This window comes from Chiloscyllium punctatum, chromosome 3, assembly GCF_047496795.1.
Source record: "Chiloscyllium punctatum isolate Juve2018m chromosome 3, sChiPun1.3, whole genome shotgun sequence".
Taxonomy (NCBI): Eukaryota; Metazoa; Chordata; class Chondrichthyes; order Orectolobiformes; family Hemiscylliidae; genus Chiloscyllium; species Chiloscyllium punctatum.
The window spans coordinates 124,065,663-124,085,925 of NC_092741.1; the positions used below are offsets into that span (position 1 = coordinate 124,065,663).

General features: G+C 40.4%; 1 protein-coding gene across 1 annotated transcript in view; it reads right to left on the minus strand.

Moving 5' to 3' along the window:
- The window catches only part of gfral (GDNF family receptor alpha like), a 64,465-nt gene that overhangs the window by 23,387 nt on the left and 20,815 nt on the right, over positions 1-20,263 (minus strand). The window contains exons 5-7 of the mRNA XM_072549769.1: positions 15,682-16,015; positions 14,847-15,103; positions 3,311-3,397 (exon numbers count right to left, since the gene is read on the minus strand). Coding sequence (XP_072405870.1) covers positions 3,311-3,397; positions 14,847-15,103; positions 15,682-16,015 — 678 coding nt within the window. The remainder of the gene's footprint in view (positions 1-3,310; positions 3,398-14,846; positions 15,104-15,681; positions 16,016-20,263) is intronic.

Here is a 20,263-nt window from a genome sequence, read left to right on the forward strand (position 1 = left end):
TTAGCCTGGCTTCAGGAATAAGTGGTCTCATCAGGTTGCCCTTTGGGCCCGGAGAAAGAAGGGGACCATGGAGAAAGACACCACAAACTAAAGAAGCTGTCAGTGGAGCGTGAAGAAAACAGAGATCACAGGAATGCAAAGGAAGAGAGAACGTTTAGAAGGCATTTTCCCGCATTCAGTGTCATTGAGGAAGCTGTACATGAGGTGTTTTTACTTCAAACAGAATACTTCCACCAAGTTGTTCCACTTGCTGCATGTACACCCCAAGCTTCACACCATAGCAGGAACAGCATTGTCTGTCCCTGTCAAGGTCATCAATTCTGCATGATTCTACCCCCACCAGCTTCCTGTTGTTCCAGGATATGATTTGGGCATCATGCAAGTTCATCCTTGCTATCCGAGTCCCAGTTGTTAGTCTGCCATTCGGCACTGATCTCCATATAATGGTTATCCCAGCTGGACTTGCTATTGGTGACAAAGACCTTTGCCTTCAGGTACATCTCATGTCACCTAGCAGGAGCCTACATTTAGCAGCCGAGCTGCTCTCCAATGGGATCCTTACTGTCACTATGAATGTTGTTGAGCAAGTAGCTGGCATTTTTAACCAAAATTTACACTTGTTACAATGCAGAGTTCAAACCCCCTCTGCTAATTAAAACTATCATCCATAAAAGCTCACCTCACCTCATAATCTGCTAAACGTGTGAGTGAAAGAAGATCCTTGATTTCTTTGGTTTAAAGAAAAAAAATTATTTTCCTAATTCTAACAATGAACACTAACCAAAAACTATTTTAAAAATCCAAGCCCCCTTTTCGTCACTAATCACTATCTGACCCCAACTCTATTAAAGTGCTGCTCCAATAACACCCTTATTAAATATTAAGTAAACTTAATCTCTCGAAGTCCATACACTCTCTTATGCTGTCTTCTCCCTAGATCTTCTTCCTACTTTTTACTGCAAGTATCTTTGTGTACCTTTGATAGATTATGCCTTCTTGTTTCTGTGGCTAATGTATTATTTGCAGCAAAATGTCATGGATAAAACTTTACAGCTACAATGGTCAACACAGTTAATTTTAATAATGAAACAGCTTGTTCAAATTCGTTAGATGGAAATACATTTTGCTGGATCCACACACCACTTAGCATCAATGGTGACCTTGTTATAGTGAGCTCATCTTCCACTTGTCTCTTTTGACAGCCCCTTGCAGATGACACGTGCTCTCTGGTTCAGTGGGAGGTTAGCTCTGACTAATCTTCAAAATGTTCTTTGTTTTTAAATTCCCAAGACTTGTACACTCTCATTGGTCAATACAATCAAAATTCAAATTCAATTGGATTTTGGCATTTTGGGCGTAATTTAAATTAATTGGTCAAATTCAAAATATGGTTGCCTTAAAATCAAAACACAACACCAAGCTGATTGTTACATATTATCTATTCTCAGCACTCCCTGCACTTGTTATCCAGTCACAGACACATGTGCTGTCACAATTTTTTAGAAAAGCTATCTCTCTCTCTTAAAGTGACCTTGTAAAAGGCAGTACATTCCATCCTCTAACTACACCCTGTGTGATAAAGTTTATTCTCACATCACATTTGCTTCTTTGAACCTTTCAATCTTGTAACACCTTGCCTCAGGTGTCAGGTCTCTCTTGTATAATGTACAATGTCGTCATTTTGAGGTAAGAGACTTTAAACCATCTGAGTAATACCTAGTGCAGGAGGAGAACATCTACCCAACTGATCTCTCAGAGAACAACTCTTGGATCTGAGCTTCAACCAAATCAGCTAACTATTTTCCTTCCCTAACTGCCCTAACTCACCTAACATTTCTAAATGATTCCCTTTCTTCAGTGAATTCTCAGAGACTACTTATGTCACTACAAAGACAAGTACCAACACAAAATTCAGAACATAAACTAAATTTATAAAACAATATTTTGACATTTAGAAATAAATTGCTAAATCACCTTTTCCAAAAACCCTTAATATCTGTCTTGTGTAATCATTTATCCATTCCAGTATGCTTATGAATCATTTCTCCAGTGCTTATGACTTGGGAGATTGATGATTGCAGAGTTCCCACATTGGTCTCCTCCGTGCTGCACGATATTATGTGCAAACTTACTTGCAGATTCCAACAATTCCCATTGTGTCTAGCAGCCTTCTTCAGCAGCCTGGGATATCAAGTCGTCTGCATCAGAAGTTGTGCATGATGTATCTTTTTATCTTAACAACGCTAGTTAAACTATTGATGCTCTTCTGGAATTGCAGCCACGGTCATCTGACCAGGCTCCTAATTTGAGCTCCTTAGCAGCTCCGTGAAGGGTTTTATGCTCATCGGGAGGTAAAAGATGTTCTTCCTCAGTTTGATGACCAGTAATGCAGTATTAGAGAACCTCAGTGCCCACACTCACTCTCCTTTCCAGCCATTTACTCAGCACATCTATGTATCACCTTTAAATACACAGATTCTGTTTACCTTTCAGTAGAATCAAATGATTCTCTGGTGGGCAGTGTGTAAGAACAGGGGAGGATGGAACAGTTTACAAGAATGGTACTAGCACTGAGAAACATCAGTTATGAAGATTGATTGGAGAAGTTGCAGTTGTCTTCTTTTGAGAGGAGGCCTTGAAGAGATCTGACAGAGAAATTTTCAAAATCACTAGAGCTCTGAACAGAGCTTACTGGGAGAAACTGTTCCTACTCTTGAAAGGGCCAAGAATGAGAGGGCACACATTTAAAGTGATTTGCAAAGAAGCAAATGTGATGCGAGAATAAACATTATCACACAGGGTGTTGTTCGAGGATGGAATGTATTGCCTGAACGTATGATGGAATAAGGTTCAATTGAGGCTTTTAAGAAGGCATTGGATGACTGTTTAAATAGAAACAATCAGCGATGGTATGGGGAAAAGGCAGGAGAATGACACTAAGTCTTGATAATCCTTTGGTGAGCCTGTGCAGAAACGATGGGCTCAATGGCCTCTTCCAGCACTGTAACAATTCTGTGATTTTGTGAGAGGCAGTGGAGTTCACAAGCAAATGATTAGGATTAGTAGGGAGCAAGAAAATTCCCTATTATCTGCAGTAGCTTCACTTGGTGTACCCTAACTACTCATTTCCAGCCATGATCTGGTTCCGACATTATCGATGGGCATTTTGTTTCTGTGGCTAATGTGTAATTTGCAGCAAAATGTCATGGATAAAACGTTACAGCTACAATGGTCAACACAGTTGATTTTAATAATGAAACAGCTTGTTCAAATCCGTTAGATGGAAATACATTTTGCTGGATCCACATACCACTTAGCATCAATGGTGACCTTGTTACAGTGAGCTCCTCTTCCACTCGTCTCTCGTCTGCTTCAATAGCTTGACGTGAAACCTGAGCTGCAGTGAAAAGATAAAGGTGCAAGTTACAGGACAAGTGCTAGCCATCAAATAAACATTTGCTTCTATTATCATTGAAATTTGTTTCTCATAGGCCCGTGATGACACATATTTTCCCAGACTAAAATAATAAAAGCTGCAATTATGTTTGAGTCATCAAAGATGCCTTGTTGCACAACATTTTAATAGCACATTTTAAAAGCTGATATGTTGACTATTGCATTGTATTATTTTATGATACAAATACTCCCCCAACCCTTACCCTATTTACAGTTCTGTAAAAATTATTGCTAACTAAGCAGACTGGTTTTGTGTGTTTTCAGCTCATGTAGTGGAAAAAATGGATAGGAGTTCTAGATTTTAAAAATCTTTAACAGGACTAGATTTATTACTGCACTATTAACAAAATGTAAAAGCACTTGTGTTCTGCTTTTATACCTTGACTTTTACTTTGCTTTCTCAAACAAATAAATGTGTTACTACACATTCAAATACTTACATGATATTGAGCCTGATTTTGCTTTTATAAAGGAGGTAAAAACAATGACTGCAGATGCTGGAAACCAGACTCTGGATTAGTGGTGCTGGAAGAGCACAGCAGTTCAGGCAGCATCCAAGTAGCTTCGAAATCGACGTTTCGGGCAAAAGCCCTTCATCAGGAATAAAGGCAGTGAGCCTGAAGTGTGGAGAGATAAGCTAGAGGTGAGTGGGGGAGGGGATGAAGGTGATAGGTCAAGGAGGAGAGGGTGGAGTGGATAGGTGGAAAAGAAGATAGTCAGGTAGGACAAGTCCGGACAAGTCATGGGGACAATTACTGAGCTGGAAGCTTAGAACTAGGGTGAGGTGGGGGAAGGGGAAATGAGGAAACTGTTGAAGTCCACATTGATGCCCTGGGGTTGAAGTGTTCCGAGGCGGAAGATGAGGCATTCTTCCTCCAGGCGACTGGTGGTGAGGGAGCGGCAGTGAAGGAGGCCCAGGACCTCCATGTCCTCGGCAGAGTGGGAGGGGGAGTTGAAATGTTGGGCCATGGGGCAGTTTGGTTGATTGGTGCGGGTGTCTCGGAGATGTTCCCTAAAGCGCTCTGCTAGGAGGCGCCCAGTCTCCCCAATGTAGAGGAGACCGCATCGAGAGCAACGGATACAATAAATGATATTAGTGGATGTGCAAGTAAAACGTTGATGGATGTGGAAGGCTCCTTTAGGGCCTTGGATGGAGGTGAGGGAGGAGGTGTGGGCGCAGGTTTTACAGTTCCTGCGATGGCAGGGGAGATTGAAGGGTGGGTTGTTTGGGGGCGTGGACCTGACCAGGTAGTCGCGGAGGGAACGGTTTTTGCGGAAGGCCGAAAGGGGTGGGGAGGGAAATATATCCCTGGATCCATATCCCTCTATTCCCTTCCTCATCGTGTATTTGTCCAAGTGTTTCTTGAATGCTGCTATTGTGTTGGCTTCCATCACCTCCTCTGGCAAGCATTCTCCACCCTTTGTGTGACAAACTTTCTTCACACATCTCTTTTAAACTCCCCCCTCACATCTTGAACCCACGTCCTCTAGTAGTTGACCCCTCCACCCTGGGAAAAAGCCTCAAACTTTCCACTCTAACCATGCCATTCACAATATTAGAAACATCTGTCAGGTCACCCCTCAACCTCCTGCATTCCAGTGAAAATAAACCAGTTTATCTAACCTTTCTTCATAGTAAACTCCTTATACCAGGCAACATCTTGGTAAACTTTTTGTATACCCCCTCCAAAGCATTCATATCCTTCTGGTAGTGTGGTGACCAGAACTGTCCACAATATTCTAAGTGTTGCCTAACTAAAGTTCTATAAAGCTGCAGCATAACTTGCCTATCCTTATACTCAATGCTTATTCCAATGAAGGCAAGCTTGCCATAGGTCTTTGTTACTACCTTATCTACCTGCACTGCCACCTTTAGTGATCTGTGGAACTGCACTCCCAGATTCCTCCGTATATCAATACGCCTAAGGGTTCTGCCAATCATTGTATAATTACCACGCGTACATGACTTTCCAAAATGCATCAACTCACATTTGTCTGGATTAAACTCCAGCGCCAGAGACCTGGGTTCAATTCCCAATTCCCACCTCAGGCGACTGACTGTGTGGAGTTTGCACATTCTCCCCGTGTCTGCGTGGGTTTCCTCCGGGTGCTCCGGTTTCCTCCCACAGTCCAAAGATGTGCAGGTCAGGTGAATTGGCCATGCTAAATTGCCCGTAGTGTTAGGTAAGGGGTAAATGTAGGGGTATGGGTGGGTTGCGCTTCGGCGGGGCGGTGTGGACTTGTTGGGCTGAAGGGCCTGTTTCCACACTGTAAGTAATCTAATCTAATCTAATCTAATCTAATCTGCCATTTTTCTGCCCAAGTCTCCAATTGATCTATATCCTGCTGTATCCTCTGACAATCCTCCTCACTAACCGCAACTCCATCAATGTTTGTATCATCTGCAAACTTACTAATTAGACTAGCTATGTTTTCCTCCAAATCCTTTATGTAGATTATGAATAGCAGTGGTTCCAGCACTGATCCCTGTGGAACATCACTAGTCACAACCCTCCATTCAGAAAAGCATCCTTCCACCACTACCCTCTGTCTCCTGTGACTAAGCTAAAGATTTCAGATTCCCTTCTTCAAACTCAGTTTTTCTACATTTGTATATGTGTGTGCTTGTCTTTAAAATGTAATAAGAAATGTTATAAAGAAAGAAGTAACTTGCATTTGTAAAGCATCTTTCACACCTCTGGATGGACCTGAGTGCTTTAGACATAAATTAGGATGTGTGAGGTGGTGACTGTTGTGATGTATGAAGTTCAGCAGTCAATTTGGACACACCTAAAAAGTTTCCACAAGAAGAGATAATAACCAGGTTTAGTTATTAGTTGCTGGCTAAGTATTTGCCAGAACACTGAGAACTTCCATGGTCTAATTTAAACAGTTGTGATTAAAGGTTAATTTATATCTACCAATAAGGACTGATGGGACTTTAGTTTGACAGTGAATATCCTTGGTACTGTACTGACCTGTCAACCAAGATTAGAGTGGGACTCAGACTTCGTCACTCTTTCCTACTAACATTGACAATTACATTTGTGACAATTCTCTAGGCTTTCCATAGTTTCTCTACCCAAGTTGCAGCAGACAACAGCAGAAATCCTTGGGGAACTTACCATTAGATCACTTTTGAGAAAATTGCAGAAAATATTAAAAAAGGTTAAGATATTCATGTACAGGGAATAGAGCAGAGAGTTCTGATGTCAGGCTAGCATCTGTACTATCAGATGAATGTCCTTTACCTGTGCTAAAATTCTTATGATCCTTTACATTTTAGATACTTAAAGATACCTGAAAGTTACAGACTCTTATCCATATTTTTCTGAGATAGCAGAAAAAGAGAAATAAATTGCAGATTTCTTTTCTAGCTTGTATGAGAAACATATGGATGTATGACAATTTTGTAACTATGCTCTTTACAAATCTATCAAGTTTCAATAGCATTTTATTTAAAAGCTTCAGAGTCATGTCACTAAATGAACAAACTAAAGTGCTATCACATTGAATTAAGCTGCTTACAGAGGCTTAATCCTTGATTATGTGAGTGCATAATTGTTAGGTCGAATTTCATCACTTCCGTAGAATAGGGTCTATGTTAATAACAGGTCTTGAAGTGAGTCAAACACAATATCTGATGTAAAGTAATAACATGTTATTTTGATAAAGATACATCAAAATAGCCTTTTTGTCTGTTTAGTACTGAAACTTGGCAAACTATGACTTCAGAGCTTTGATATAAAAATATACAATCATGAAGAAATGTTACAAGGACTGAATTGTTTTTTGTTCACTCGTGGGACATGGGCATTGCTGGCTGGCCAACATTTACTGTCTGTCCCAAGTTACTCTTGAGCAGCCCAAACAATCATAAATTAACACAAAAAGGGCAATCAGCCCATCTTGCAGCCTCTTTCCATATAACATATTTCCGGTCACATGTAAATCCATTCTCCTTTTACAAGTTACAGTTGAAGACTGCTTTCTCCATCCTTTCAGGTAATGCATCTCAGATCATAAACTCACCACATTTGAAAATAAAAATCGTTTAATTTCTCCAGAGCATCCTTTGCCAATTGCATGAACTAGTCTTTTGATTTTAACTATCCTACCAATGGAAACTGTGCCTCATTATTCATTCCGTTAATACTCTTAACCTTCAACACCCTTGCTAAATCTTCATGTAACCTTCTCTGCTCTTAAATAGAAAGCTCCCTGCTACTTTCATCTCTTTGTAACTGAACTCTTTCAGTCCTAAAACAAACACAGAAATTGCTGGAGAAACTCAGCACCTCTGGCAGCATCTTGGAGAAAGAAACAAAGTTAATGCTTCGAGTCCAGTATGATTCTTCTTTCGAACCATAAACACTGATCTCAGTCCTGCTGCAGCTCCAATAAATCTTCTCAGCACTCTCTGTAGGACACTGACATCCCCTCTGATTAGAATGAACACAGTGGTTGAGCTTAGCTGGTTTACAATGTGATGCTAATAGCATGGGTTCAATTCCTACAGCAGCTGAGGTGACTATGCAGAATTCTCCTCCTCAAACATTCCTCATATGTTAAGCTTTTCATTCATTCTGTTTTGCTTTTATGCTATCCCTGACTTCCCTAGTCAGCCATGGTTGCCTCATCCTCCCTGTACCATGCTTCTTTTTCCTCAGGATGAATCTCTGCTGTGTCTCCTGAATTGCTCCCAGAAACTCCTGCCATTGCTGTTCCACTGTCTTTCCTGCTAGGCTCCTCTCCCAGTCAATTCTACCCAGCTCCTTCCTCATGCCTCTGTAATTGCCTTGATTCGGCAGTAATACCATTATCTCTGATTCTATCTTCTCCCTCTCAAACTGCAGAGTAAATTCAATCATATTATGATCACTTCCCCCTAAGGGTTCTTTCACCTTAAGCTTCCCTTATCAAGTCTGCCGCATTACACAGCACTAAATCCAGTATTGCCTGTTCCCTCGTGGCTCCACCACAAGCTGCTCCAAAAAGCCATCTCATAGACATTCCACAAATTCCTTTTCTTGCAATCCACTACCAACCTGATTTTTCCAGTTCACTGGCATATTGAAATCTCCATCATCACTGTAACATTGCCTTTCCTACATATCTTTTCTATCTCCTGGTGTAAGATTAACTGTACAAAATACCCACTGTTCTATGGTAACTGCTGTTGTCCTTTCAATCTTTGTCCACTGTGAGAAAGCTAATTGTTTGGAGGAATGAAATAGCTGTACTGCTGTAACATGAGATGCTCATTTATGTTGAGCCATATCTTTGAGTCTGGCCTAACCAAGCTGTAACAGGCCTGGGATGTTTCATACACCAACAGAGTACAAATGTTTATTAATCTGCACAATCAACCTCTTGACTGAATCACACAAGGATGAGGATGGATATTTTTGTTTTGTGAATAGGAAAAATGTTATCTCCCCCACAAATTAATTTCTATATATCCCATTAGTCCTAGAGAAAATTCAGAGCTGTTTCTTCAGTCTTTGTTGATTTTATTCATTATTAGGGTGTGGGTATTATTGGCTAGTTTGTTGCTGCCCATCTCTAATTGCCTCTGCATTGGCATGGAGTCATATGTAGTTCTGACGAGCTAACAAAACCTGATTTCCATCTATAAAGGGCATTGGTGAACCAAATGGGTATTTACAAACAGGTCACCATTAGGCTAGCTTTTAATTTCAGCTTTATTTTTTATTGAATTCCAAATTCACCATTTGCCATAATGGGATTCAAATCTGTATTTCCACATCAGCCTGAAGGTCTGGGTTAATCATCCAGTGATGTTGCCACAAGACCAACACCTCCCCCCAGTCCCCTGTTACTCCAGAATTACCTAAGCCATTGTAGGCTTGATTCTTTGTGGATATTATTATTTTGGACTTTTAAACTTCAAGGTATCAGCTTTTCAATGATAATACTCTACTCTCTGTTGTGTATTCATCTAAAACCCATGTCAGTAACTGGCTGAATGTTAGAATAGAAGTTAGTAGAGATAAAAGGGACCTTTTTACAGGATGGTAGTCAGTAAGTAGTGGAGTTTTGCAGGGGTCAGTGTTGGGACTATAAGTATTCATTGTTATACATTAATGATCTGCTCGAAGGAACTGAGGGCATTGTTGTTATGTTTGCAGATGACACGAAGATAGGTGGAGGGACAGGTAGTTTTGAGGAAGTTGGGAGGGTGCAGAAGGACTTGGACCGACAAGGAGAGTGAGTAAAGAAGTGGCAGATGGAATACAATGTGGAAAGTATGAGGTTATGCTCTTTGTTAGGACAAAGAGAGGCACAGGCTATTTTCTAAATGGGGAAAGGTTTCAGAAATCTGACGCACCAAAGGACTTGGGAATTCTAATTCAGGTTTCTTTTAAGGTTAACATGCAGGCTCAGTTGGCAGCTAGGAAGGCAAATACAATGTTATCATTCATTTTGAGAGGGCTAGAGTACAAGAGCAGAGATGTACTGCTGATGCTGTGTAATACTCTAGTCAGAGCTGAAAATGTGTTGCTGGAAAAGCGCAGCAGGTCAGGCAGCATCCAAGGAGCAGGAGAATCGACGTTTTGGGCATGAGTCCTTCTTCAGCATCCTTCGATGCTGCCTGAACTGCTGCGCTTTTCCAGCAACACATTTTCAGCTCTGATCGCCAGCATCTGCAGTCCTCACTTTCTCCTAATACTCTGTTCAGACCACATTTGAAATATTTTGGGCACTGTATCTAAGGAAGGATGCACTGGCATTGGAGGGGGTCCAGAGGAAGTTTACAACAAAGATCCCAGGAATGAAGAGTTTGTCATATGAAGAGCTGTTGAGGGCTCTGAGTCTATATTCAATAGATCTCATTGAAGGTTACAGAAGACTGAGAGCCCTGGATGGAGTTGATGTGGAAAAGATGTTTCCACGAGTAGGAGAGATTAGTTCCCGAGCATACATCCTCAGAGTGGAGGGATGGCCTTTTAGAACTGAGATGAAGAGGAAATTCATCAGCCAGATGGTATTTAATCTGTGGAATTCATTGCCACAGAAGGCCATGGAAGCAAAGGCATTAAATGTTTTTCAGACAGAGATACGTAGGTCCATGATTAGTAAGGGTATCAAAGATTACAGGAAGAAGGCTGGAGATTAGGGTTAAAAAACATATCAGCCATGATTGAATGGTGGAACAAACTCGATGGACCAAATGGCCTAACTCTACTCCTGTATTTTATGGTCTTATTCATCTTAACATTTAAAAGTATGTACTCCTCAATTAAAGGCACTGGCAACCGTAATACTCAATAAAATGAATCATTCATTTAATTTCTGCTTATGGGATGTTGTGTACAAATTGTCTGTCATCTTTCTCTACAGTGCAACAGTAACTACACTTTGACAAATATTTAATTGATTGAAGCACTTTGGTGCTATATAAATGGTCATCCTATAACCAGGAGAAGCAGCCCATCTGAATCTTGAGCGAAAGTCACCAGTAAATTGAACCTATTATTTTAAAATGTCACCTCTGACCCCTCACTTGCCACCCCCACTTCACCATTACCTTCTATCCACTTTTAATCAGGTGTGAATATTAACATGCCCCCTACTGGCACAGGCAACAAGAGAAACCTTTGCTAGGAAGTAGTGTAATGCTGGGCAAGTAACATTCACTCCACGCAAGTATTGGGCAATGACCATCCTCAGTAAATGAGAATCTAACCATCGTTCCTTGAATTACATTGCTGGATCCCCCACTTAGAACATCATGGGGGTTACCATTAACCAGCAGGCAAGACATCCCAAGGGAACTGATGAAGAGACTCAAATATATTAACATAAGCAAAATAAAAGGAATAAAGAAAACAATGACAGTAAGATGTAACAAAAGTCCAAGATGAAATGGTTTCCATCCCAGGGATATAAGGGATGTGGGTGAGAGCATTAAATACTCTGATTATAATCTTCAAAAGATACTGTGATACAGGAAGTATTCCTTTCGATGAGAAAATTGCATTGTCACATTGCTATTTAAGAAAAATGAGAGAAAATAAAACTTTGGAATTACAGACCACTTAGCCAAACATCTGCTGTGTGGAATACAAGAGTCTATAATTAAGGCAAGATGATTAAACATTTGGTTATGTTCAACCAATCAGACAGAAGTTGCATGGATTTCTAAAAAGTGGAGACAAACAAAAAGTGCAAGAAATTGAAAGCAAAATCTTGTCCTGGTTCGGAAACTGGCAGAACAGCAGGCAATATAAATAGTATTCTAATTGACAGAAGATACCTAGTTATGTTCTGCAAGCATCTGTGTTGGGCTGTCAACTGTTCACCTCATTTATAAACAACTCAATGAAGAGCCACTTATCCAAGTCTGTCGTCAATACAAAGTTTGGCAGCCTTGTAAGGAATAAAGATGGAAGCAAAAAAATCAAAAAGCAATATTGATTGATATAAAATCGTGGCAAATTGGTTTAACTGTGAGCACATCCACTTTAAGCCTAAATACATAAGCCTAAAAACACCTTCTCAATGATGAAAAGCTGGAAATACTCGAGGTCTAAAGAGACTTGGTACATAGATTACGAAAAAGTCATGTGCAGTTACAGAAAATACCATAACATCGAGAGTACTCCATATCAAGCAGACTGGAATTGAAAGGGTAGAAATTATGCTTCAGGTATACATAGATCTGCTTAGATCATTCCTGAGAGCAGCTCTTGGCACCATATCTCAGGAAGGATTCATTAACCTGAAAGGGTCAGTGTGCATTTACCCACAAAGTACCTGGGAGTCTGGGAGGGCTTACACAATCAAAGTTTGCATTCTGCAGAATTTTGAAAGTTGAGAGCTGATTTGTATGATTTTCTTTTGTAATATTAAGGCTAATAAATTACTTAGATAGAGATAAACTGTTTCCTCTGGTTGGACTAGAGGGCATTTTCTAAAAATTGGAGCTGGACATTGCAGATGTGAAATTTGGAAGCACTCTAACAAACAGCAATTAATAGTAAATTATACATAAACTGTAAATTTGTGTTTGATTGCTTCATGTAAATTAAAACTACAATGGGATATGAAGTAAAGAAGCATATATGAAATTAGGCCTCGATCTTATTGAATGGCTGATCAGGCTTGAGGGAATAAAGGGCCTAATCCTGTTCTTTTTTCCTACTGGTATAATTTTAAAAAAAGATAACATGTGTCCCAGCAATTTTTCATTTCCTAGTTCATTAATGCCAATAACATATATTGGGAAATGCACCATGTGTTGCACATAAATCTCTACTCATTAACTTTGTTAGATAAAAGATCGAGGGTAGTAGGCCTGCAATTTCCTGATCCATGCTAAATACAGCCTGATTTTTAAGATTTACGTGAAGCTCCTCAATGAGGCATCAGAAAATTTCCCTATAATGTATATGGTGTGGTCTTGAATTGTTCTACATATGCATACATGTCAAGTTCAATAGCTGATTCATTCTCTGTTAGCTCAATGCAGCCTTCTACAGAACTGTGTGTATATTACAGATATTCAACGACCTTAGCACTGGGATGAAAATTGTGCTTCCATGGGAAATATTGTGCCAGTGTTCACTGCCTTGATTTAAACAGGAAGGTTTACCATTCAAGTGAGGCACAAGACAGAAGGAATGTAGAAACAGGAATGGATCATATAGGCCCTTGAGCCTGTTCCATTTTTCAATTAAATAATGGATAATTTGTATCATAATTCCACTTGCTCACCTTGTTTCCCTAACCCTTAGTAGCCTTGCCTCACAAAAATCAGTTTTAAAACATTGAATTTTGTAATGTTCAGCCTAATCTTGAAAGGAAATTAAGAAAGCTGTGAAAGGTCCTAGTTAGATCAAACGTAATTTCCCCGACTTCTTTGCATATTTGAAGTTGGTTGACATCAGATCCTAGTGATTTATTTATCTTTAGTCACATGATTTTCTCTATTACCATTTTATTATTTATGCTATATCTTGTAAGCTCCTGTCTCAATTTATTTGTATTTTCTTGTATCATGGTTTCTTTATCCTTATGGTCTGTTGTAAAGTCTGGTGCTAAGTATACTGTTAGCAATTCCATCATTTCCTGACATCCACATCTAATGTCACTTGAACCTGTCTTTAAGAGGCTCCATTACTTCTCACAACCCTCTTTCTCTAAATTTACTTACAATATCCTTAGTGTCTTACTTGATAGTTGTCACAAGATTTTTCACATATTCTGCCTATGTAGCTCAAACTACTTCCTTGTATTTCTTTGCTGTTCTCTCCTAGCTTGCAAGATCTCTGCTGGTCTTTAAATTCATTCAGAACCTTTTTCTTTGTCATTTATCCTATTGCTCACATTTCTTGCTGCTCTACTGTGATTTTTAAAAATTGCTCATGGGACCTGGTTGTCACCAGCTAAGGTTTTGTGGTCTGGAGTCACATGTAGGTTGGCAGATTTCCTTCCTTATGGGACATTATTGAAAGAGATTAGTTTTTACATTTGACAGTGGTAAGCTATTAGACTAGTTTTTCATTTCAGATCTTTACTGAATTCAAATTGTAACCATCTGTCACGGTGAGATTTGAATGCTACCTGCCAGAGGTGCAGATTACTAGCTCAGTGACATTATCATTGTGCTATCACCTCCCCTAAATTAAAAATCAAGTATAGAAGCTTTTCTTTAAGCTCCTGTATACCTAACAAATGGTCAACATTACTGATATAGCCACCTATATTGATTAACTTGATTCATAACTCATTCCTCAGTCTAATACAGCTCGCTGTTTCGTTTTAGTCTTACGCTGTGTTAAATACTTTGAAGAAATTAAAAGGCTTTGGAACTCACTTGTTCTGGTCCTACCAGTCCGATGTGGAAATTAAAGCTCCTCATCGTTATTATGATGTTCTTGCTACAAACCTCTGCATTCATGTATCCTACCACTTTACCCCTGCCAATTGTCAATCCCGATCAAAATCTGACCTCTTATTCTATACTTGAATCTGTTGAAGAAATTTTCTATAGCCAACTCACATTTATTTGCAACTTTTCTTCTTAATGTTGTTTTAGCATGCTTTACCAATATTGTCACTCCTCCATTTTATTTCCAATTTCTCAAATCTTTTCTAAAGAGATTATAATCATGGGACATTGTAATTTACCAGTTATGTACCACAGACCAAATGTTTTGTTACATGAAACTCTTATTTGGACATTGGACTCTACAATTTTGCCTCAGACAGTTTTTCTCAGATTTGGCATACTCCTTGTTTGTCATTTTTTAAAATAAGATGGTGCCTGGCTAATTATTCCCCTTCAAGACCCAAGCACTTTCAGTGGGAGTAGAAGGAACAGTAGCAGGAAATGTCAAAAAGTAAATTATGACATGACTTACTGAAACACACTTGATAATTTAACATGTGCTGGAATTGTTCACAAAGGAGTTGATCATCTTTTGTAACACCACTGCACGTGCATTCGACCTGCAGAAGTGTGCCACGTGTACTGATGTATGCTGCCATACACTCTGCATTGGCTGTGCAGCTCCAGTCATTCCATGTGAGTCCTGAGAGGCAGTCTTTTTCATAGCCTTGCTGACATACTCTTGTCATGTGGCCCCAACATTTTGCTTGAAACAATTCATATCTTGACCTGAAAGCACAAATATTACATTGCATTAATGTTATAAGATTGTCATAAAATCTGTACCGCTTCTAACTTTCGGCTCATTAAGCAGTGAACCCCTGAAATGTTGGACCTATTTTAATGAATGTCGCACTTTGGTCAAGATCAAACACTAGAAAACCATGCGGCCGAACTCAGAAATTTCTTGTGTCAGCTCCTTGTTTACATGACATTGTTGCCATGATAAGCCCTTGGGGGAAAGAGTCTGGAAGTCTTCCCCAGGAAGATTCAAGCTTGGAATAACTTTATTGGCTATGGAGGAGGAATGGACCACCTTGAAACTCCGTGAGATAGTCTTTATCATACCTGCTATTTAATAGGTAATTTGTTTGTTAATTAATATCGAGTTTACTTTGATTCTAAACCAGAAGTTGCAACAAGTGAAATCTTGGCTGGTAAATTTCTTCATTGGGGCTGTTTGGCAAGTGGTGCTGTTCTGGTTTAGAGACTGGCACAGTGATAACAAAATCCAATAATATAGAATCAGGGTTGTTTGACTGGGGAAGACTTGAGCAGAAACTTGACGATTTGCACAACATACTAACCTGCATATGTCTTCGCTGAAGCATTTTTCTTTCAAATGAAGACACGTTGGCTTTGTGTCCATGTGATTGGCACAGGAATTGTTGTGGAGGGTTTCCTTTGCCTGTAGACAAAGCTCATCAGACGGGCGGCATCCACAGAACACTAACATCTCAGCAAGATCCGGTGAGATCTTTCCATAAAAGGATCGAATTGCACTGTGACAATTGTTGAGGTTGCAATGTTTACGGGTTTGAGGACAAGCCTTCTTCTGAGGAGTTAGATGTCGGTTGCACACATTTTGATCCTTTATGCATTGCTCAGTGACTTTCAAACAAGACATGGAATGCTTATGATCTGTAAGCAGACAGAATGCTGTCATTACGTAAAACGCTGTTTAATCTTTATGATAATAAAGCCGCAACATCCCAAGACTGTGTGTTGAAACTTAAAAGTGTGTTTATGTGAACAGCATTCTTTTGTATAGGAATAGGAGATAGCCTCACAACCACTTTAGCCTGGTCCACCATTTAATGAGCCACTCTGATTCCACTTACCTGCCTTGGCACCATAACCTTAATACCTTTCCCTATCAATATCCGGGGGACTGCCATTGACCAAAAGCACAAAAAGCAAACATTCAAACTCACTCGGTAATAGGGATGGAAAAGGGAATGTTGGCTTTTATTTTAAAGGCAATCAAGTATAAGAGTAGAGAGATTTTTTGGAAACTATATAAACCACTAATCAAAACACAACTGTGAATACTGTGAACTGTTTTGGCCTCTTATCTGAAGAAAAATATACTGGCATTAGAGGCAGTCCAGAGAAGGTCCAGAGAAGTATGGAGGGACTGTCTTATGAAGAGGTGTTGAGTAGGTTGGGCCTGTATTCCTTGGAATATAGAACAATGAGAGTGACTTGATTGAAACATACAAGATTCTTAGGGAACTTGAGAGGGAAGATCCAGAAAAGCTGCTTCCTCTTGTGGGACAGTCTAGGACCAGAGGGCATAATTTCAGAATAAAAGGTTGCACATTTAATACAAAGATGAAGAGGAATTTCTTCTCTCAGAGGGTAGTGCATCTGTGGAATTCTTTCCTAAAGAGGGCTGGAGAGGATGGGTCACTAAGTATATTCAAGAGCGAAGTAGACAGATTTTTAATCAGTAAGGGAATCAAAGATTATGGGGAAAAGGCAGAAAAGTGGAGTTAAGGATTATCAGATCAGCTATGTGTTTATTGAATGGTGCAGCAGAGAGAATGGGCTGATGGTCTACCTCTGCGCCTCTATCTTGTGGTCCTATTATGATATAAACAACTGTAAGAAACTGAATATATTAGTCTTTGTGATTTGCTTCTAAAACCATTAATACTATTGTGCAGCTTATGGCAGGTTTGGAATTAAGGAAACTGCTTTATGGAAAAAAAGTAATGTGACACATGCAAGGGAATTTTCATGACCTTGTCAAGATGAAATTGGATGGGCTGGGGAACGTGACTGGGAAGATGGGGGGAGAAGTTACAGTGGGACTTTTACCAGACACATTCCCATAGACAGGAGCGAACCCACAGACAATTCTGTGAATCAAATGGCTGCAAGCTCCATGTCAGCAGGTAACTAATAGTAACCATTTTCTGCCAATGGAAAGGCACCATCAGTCATGTGCTCAGGTCAGCAGCTCATTGGAGGCAGCCTCCATGTGATAGGTTAGAAATATGTCAGACCAAGGAGCCCCATGCCCCATGACAGATCTACAGGCAGGAAAGGCACAACTGATTCCTCCAGAGGGTGAGCTTTATACATGAGTCTATGGCAGAGAAGGAAGAGGAAAGGAGGAGCAATAGTGGTAAGGGATTCATTAGTTAAGTGAACAGTCAGGTATTTCTCTCCCCTTGGATACGACACCAGGCTGGTGTCTTGCCTCCCTGGAGACAGGGTCTAGGTATCACAGAGTCAGTGCAGTGTACTCTTCCAGGAGAAAGTGAACAACTCATAAATCGTGGTCCATATTAGTGCCAAAGACTTGGGTAGGAAGGAAGATGTGGTCCTACAATTGGAATTCAGGGGGCTGATTTGCAGTTTTGTTTTCTAACCTCAGGATTACTCCCAAATGCCACGTGTAAGTGAGTAGGTAAGACAGCTGGGTAGGACAGCTGAATGAGTGACTGGTAAGATGATGCAGGTAGGAGGGGTTTTGATTCCTGAAACACAGGGGCTGTCTGTGGAGAAGATGGCACCTATACAAACAGGACAGGTTGTACCTGAACAGAGCTGGGACTGAGTTCCTTGTGGGGCAATCCAATTGTGCTATCGAGAGGATAGGAGTGTATTGGAGGGGAATACCAGAGCATACAAAATACTTATAGACACAGATAGCTCTAGTATAAAGAATAGGCAGTCCATGGATGAAGTTAGAGTCAGAGAAAAAGTAATGAAGTCTAAATCAGAGTGAATGTGATGTGTGTGAATATGCAGAGTATAGTCAATAAGATTGACAAGTTAGGGCACAGATTGTCATGTAGAAGTTGTGGTGATAACAGATAATTGACCCAAGGAAGACCAGGACCAAGTGTTGAATATTCATGAGTAAAAGGTGTTCAGAAAAAATAGGAAAGGCTGGAAAGGAGGGGTGGGGGGGAGTTGTTACCAATATTGTTTAAGCAGAGCATTATGGTGCTGGAGAAAGAGGATATCCCAGAGTGTTCAATTAGCTAGAGCTAAGAAACAGGAAGTATGCACTTATATTGCTCAGTGTAGTCTATACATTACCAACTAATGGGAAGGGTGGAATGGAACAAATCTGTAGGAAAATTACAATACAATCCCAATGTTATAGTCTGCTCACAACTGGAGAATTTAACTTTCTAAATGTAGACTGGCAAAGTGTTAGCCTGAAAGGCAGAGAGGAGTAAACATTCCTCGACAATGTTTGGAAAAATTTCCCACAGCATTAAGCATCAAATCCAACAATAAATGATAAGTATTGGACATAATTGTTAGAATGAGGTGGGCTAAGAAGATTACGTGAGAGTGGGGAACATATAGGAGATGCCAATGATTGTATTGTCAGGTTTAGGATGATGTTCGTAAAGGACAACTATTCATCCAGATTAAGAATATTTAATTGGGAGAGAGCCACCTTCAATGGAGCGTAAATGGAGCTGGGTTGGCCAGATAGGAACAAAGGTTTTCAGGAAAAGCTGTCACTGAACAATGGGCTGATCATGAAAGAGGAGATGGTTCAAATCTAGTCAAAGCATATTTTCTCAAAACAGAAGAGAAGGCAAAGAAATTCATAACTCCCTGGACAAAAAAGGAGATAGAAGTTAAGATAAAGAAGAAAAAGAGTCTTTATGAGAGGTGTCAAGTAGAAAATACAATTGAGAGCCAAGAAGAATATAAAAGATTCAGAAAGGAGGTAAAAAGCATATTGGAGGCGCAAGTTGGAATTACGAGAAAAAAGTGGCAAACTGCATATTACTTTCATTGCCAAAGCAAACAGGGTTATGAGTCAAGTGCTGGAAAATGGGACAATCTTGATGGGCCGAAGATCCTTTTTCTGTGCTGTAGATCTGTTACACTGTGACTGTATGGAAGTGAATCCCAAAGTATCCTGTAAATAACAAAAAGGTGGCAAGATGGAGGAGTTGGGCTGATTAGGGATCAAAAAGGGACCTAAATGTCAAAGTAAAGGGAATGGCCGAGGTACAAAATGAATCTGTCTTTAGTCAGACTATCATAACAGAGTTGGATTCAAAATTGGTGAAGAAGAATTGTTGGATACGATACCAATACTGAAGTTGACAAGAAACCAGGGCTGAAAATGTGTTGCTGGAAAAGCGCATCAGGTCAGGCAGCATCCAAGGAGAGGGAGAATCGACGTTTCAGGCATGAGCCCTTCTTCAGGAATGAGGAGAGTGTGCCAAGCAGGCTAAGATAAAAGGTAGGGAGGAGGGACTTGGGGGAGGGGCGTTGGAAATGCGATAGGTGGAAGGAGGTTAAGGTGAGGGTGATAGGCCAGAGTGGGGGTGGGGGCGGAGAGGTCAGGAAGAAGATTGCAGGTTAGGAAGGTGGTGCTGAGTTTGAGAGTTGGGACTGAGACAAGGTGGGAGGAGGGGAAATGAGGAAACTGGAGAAATCTGAGTTCATCCCTTGTGGTTGGAGGGTTCCTAGGTGGAAGATGAGGCGTTCTTCCTCCAGCCGTCATGTTGCTATGGTCTGGCGATGGAGGAGTCCAAGGACCTGCATGTCTTTGGTGGAATGGGAGGGGGAGTTGAAGTGTTGAGCAACGGGGTGGTTGGGTTGGTTGGTTCGAGTGTCCCAGAGGTGTTATCTGAAACGTTCCGCAGGTTGGCAGCCTGTCTCCCCAATACAGAGGAGGCCACATCAGGTGCAGCGGATGCAGTAAATGATGTGGAACCAGGACCAGATGAGATTTATCCAAGGATATTGAAGGAGGTGAAAGTGATAATCTTTTAACCTTCTCTGGACTCAGGGGAGGTCTCAGAGGAGAATTGCAAATTTTGCACTCTTGGTCAACAAAAGATTGCAACAATAATCCCAGCAAGTTTAATTTCAGTGATGGAGAAGCTTCTTGAAACA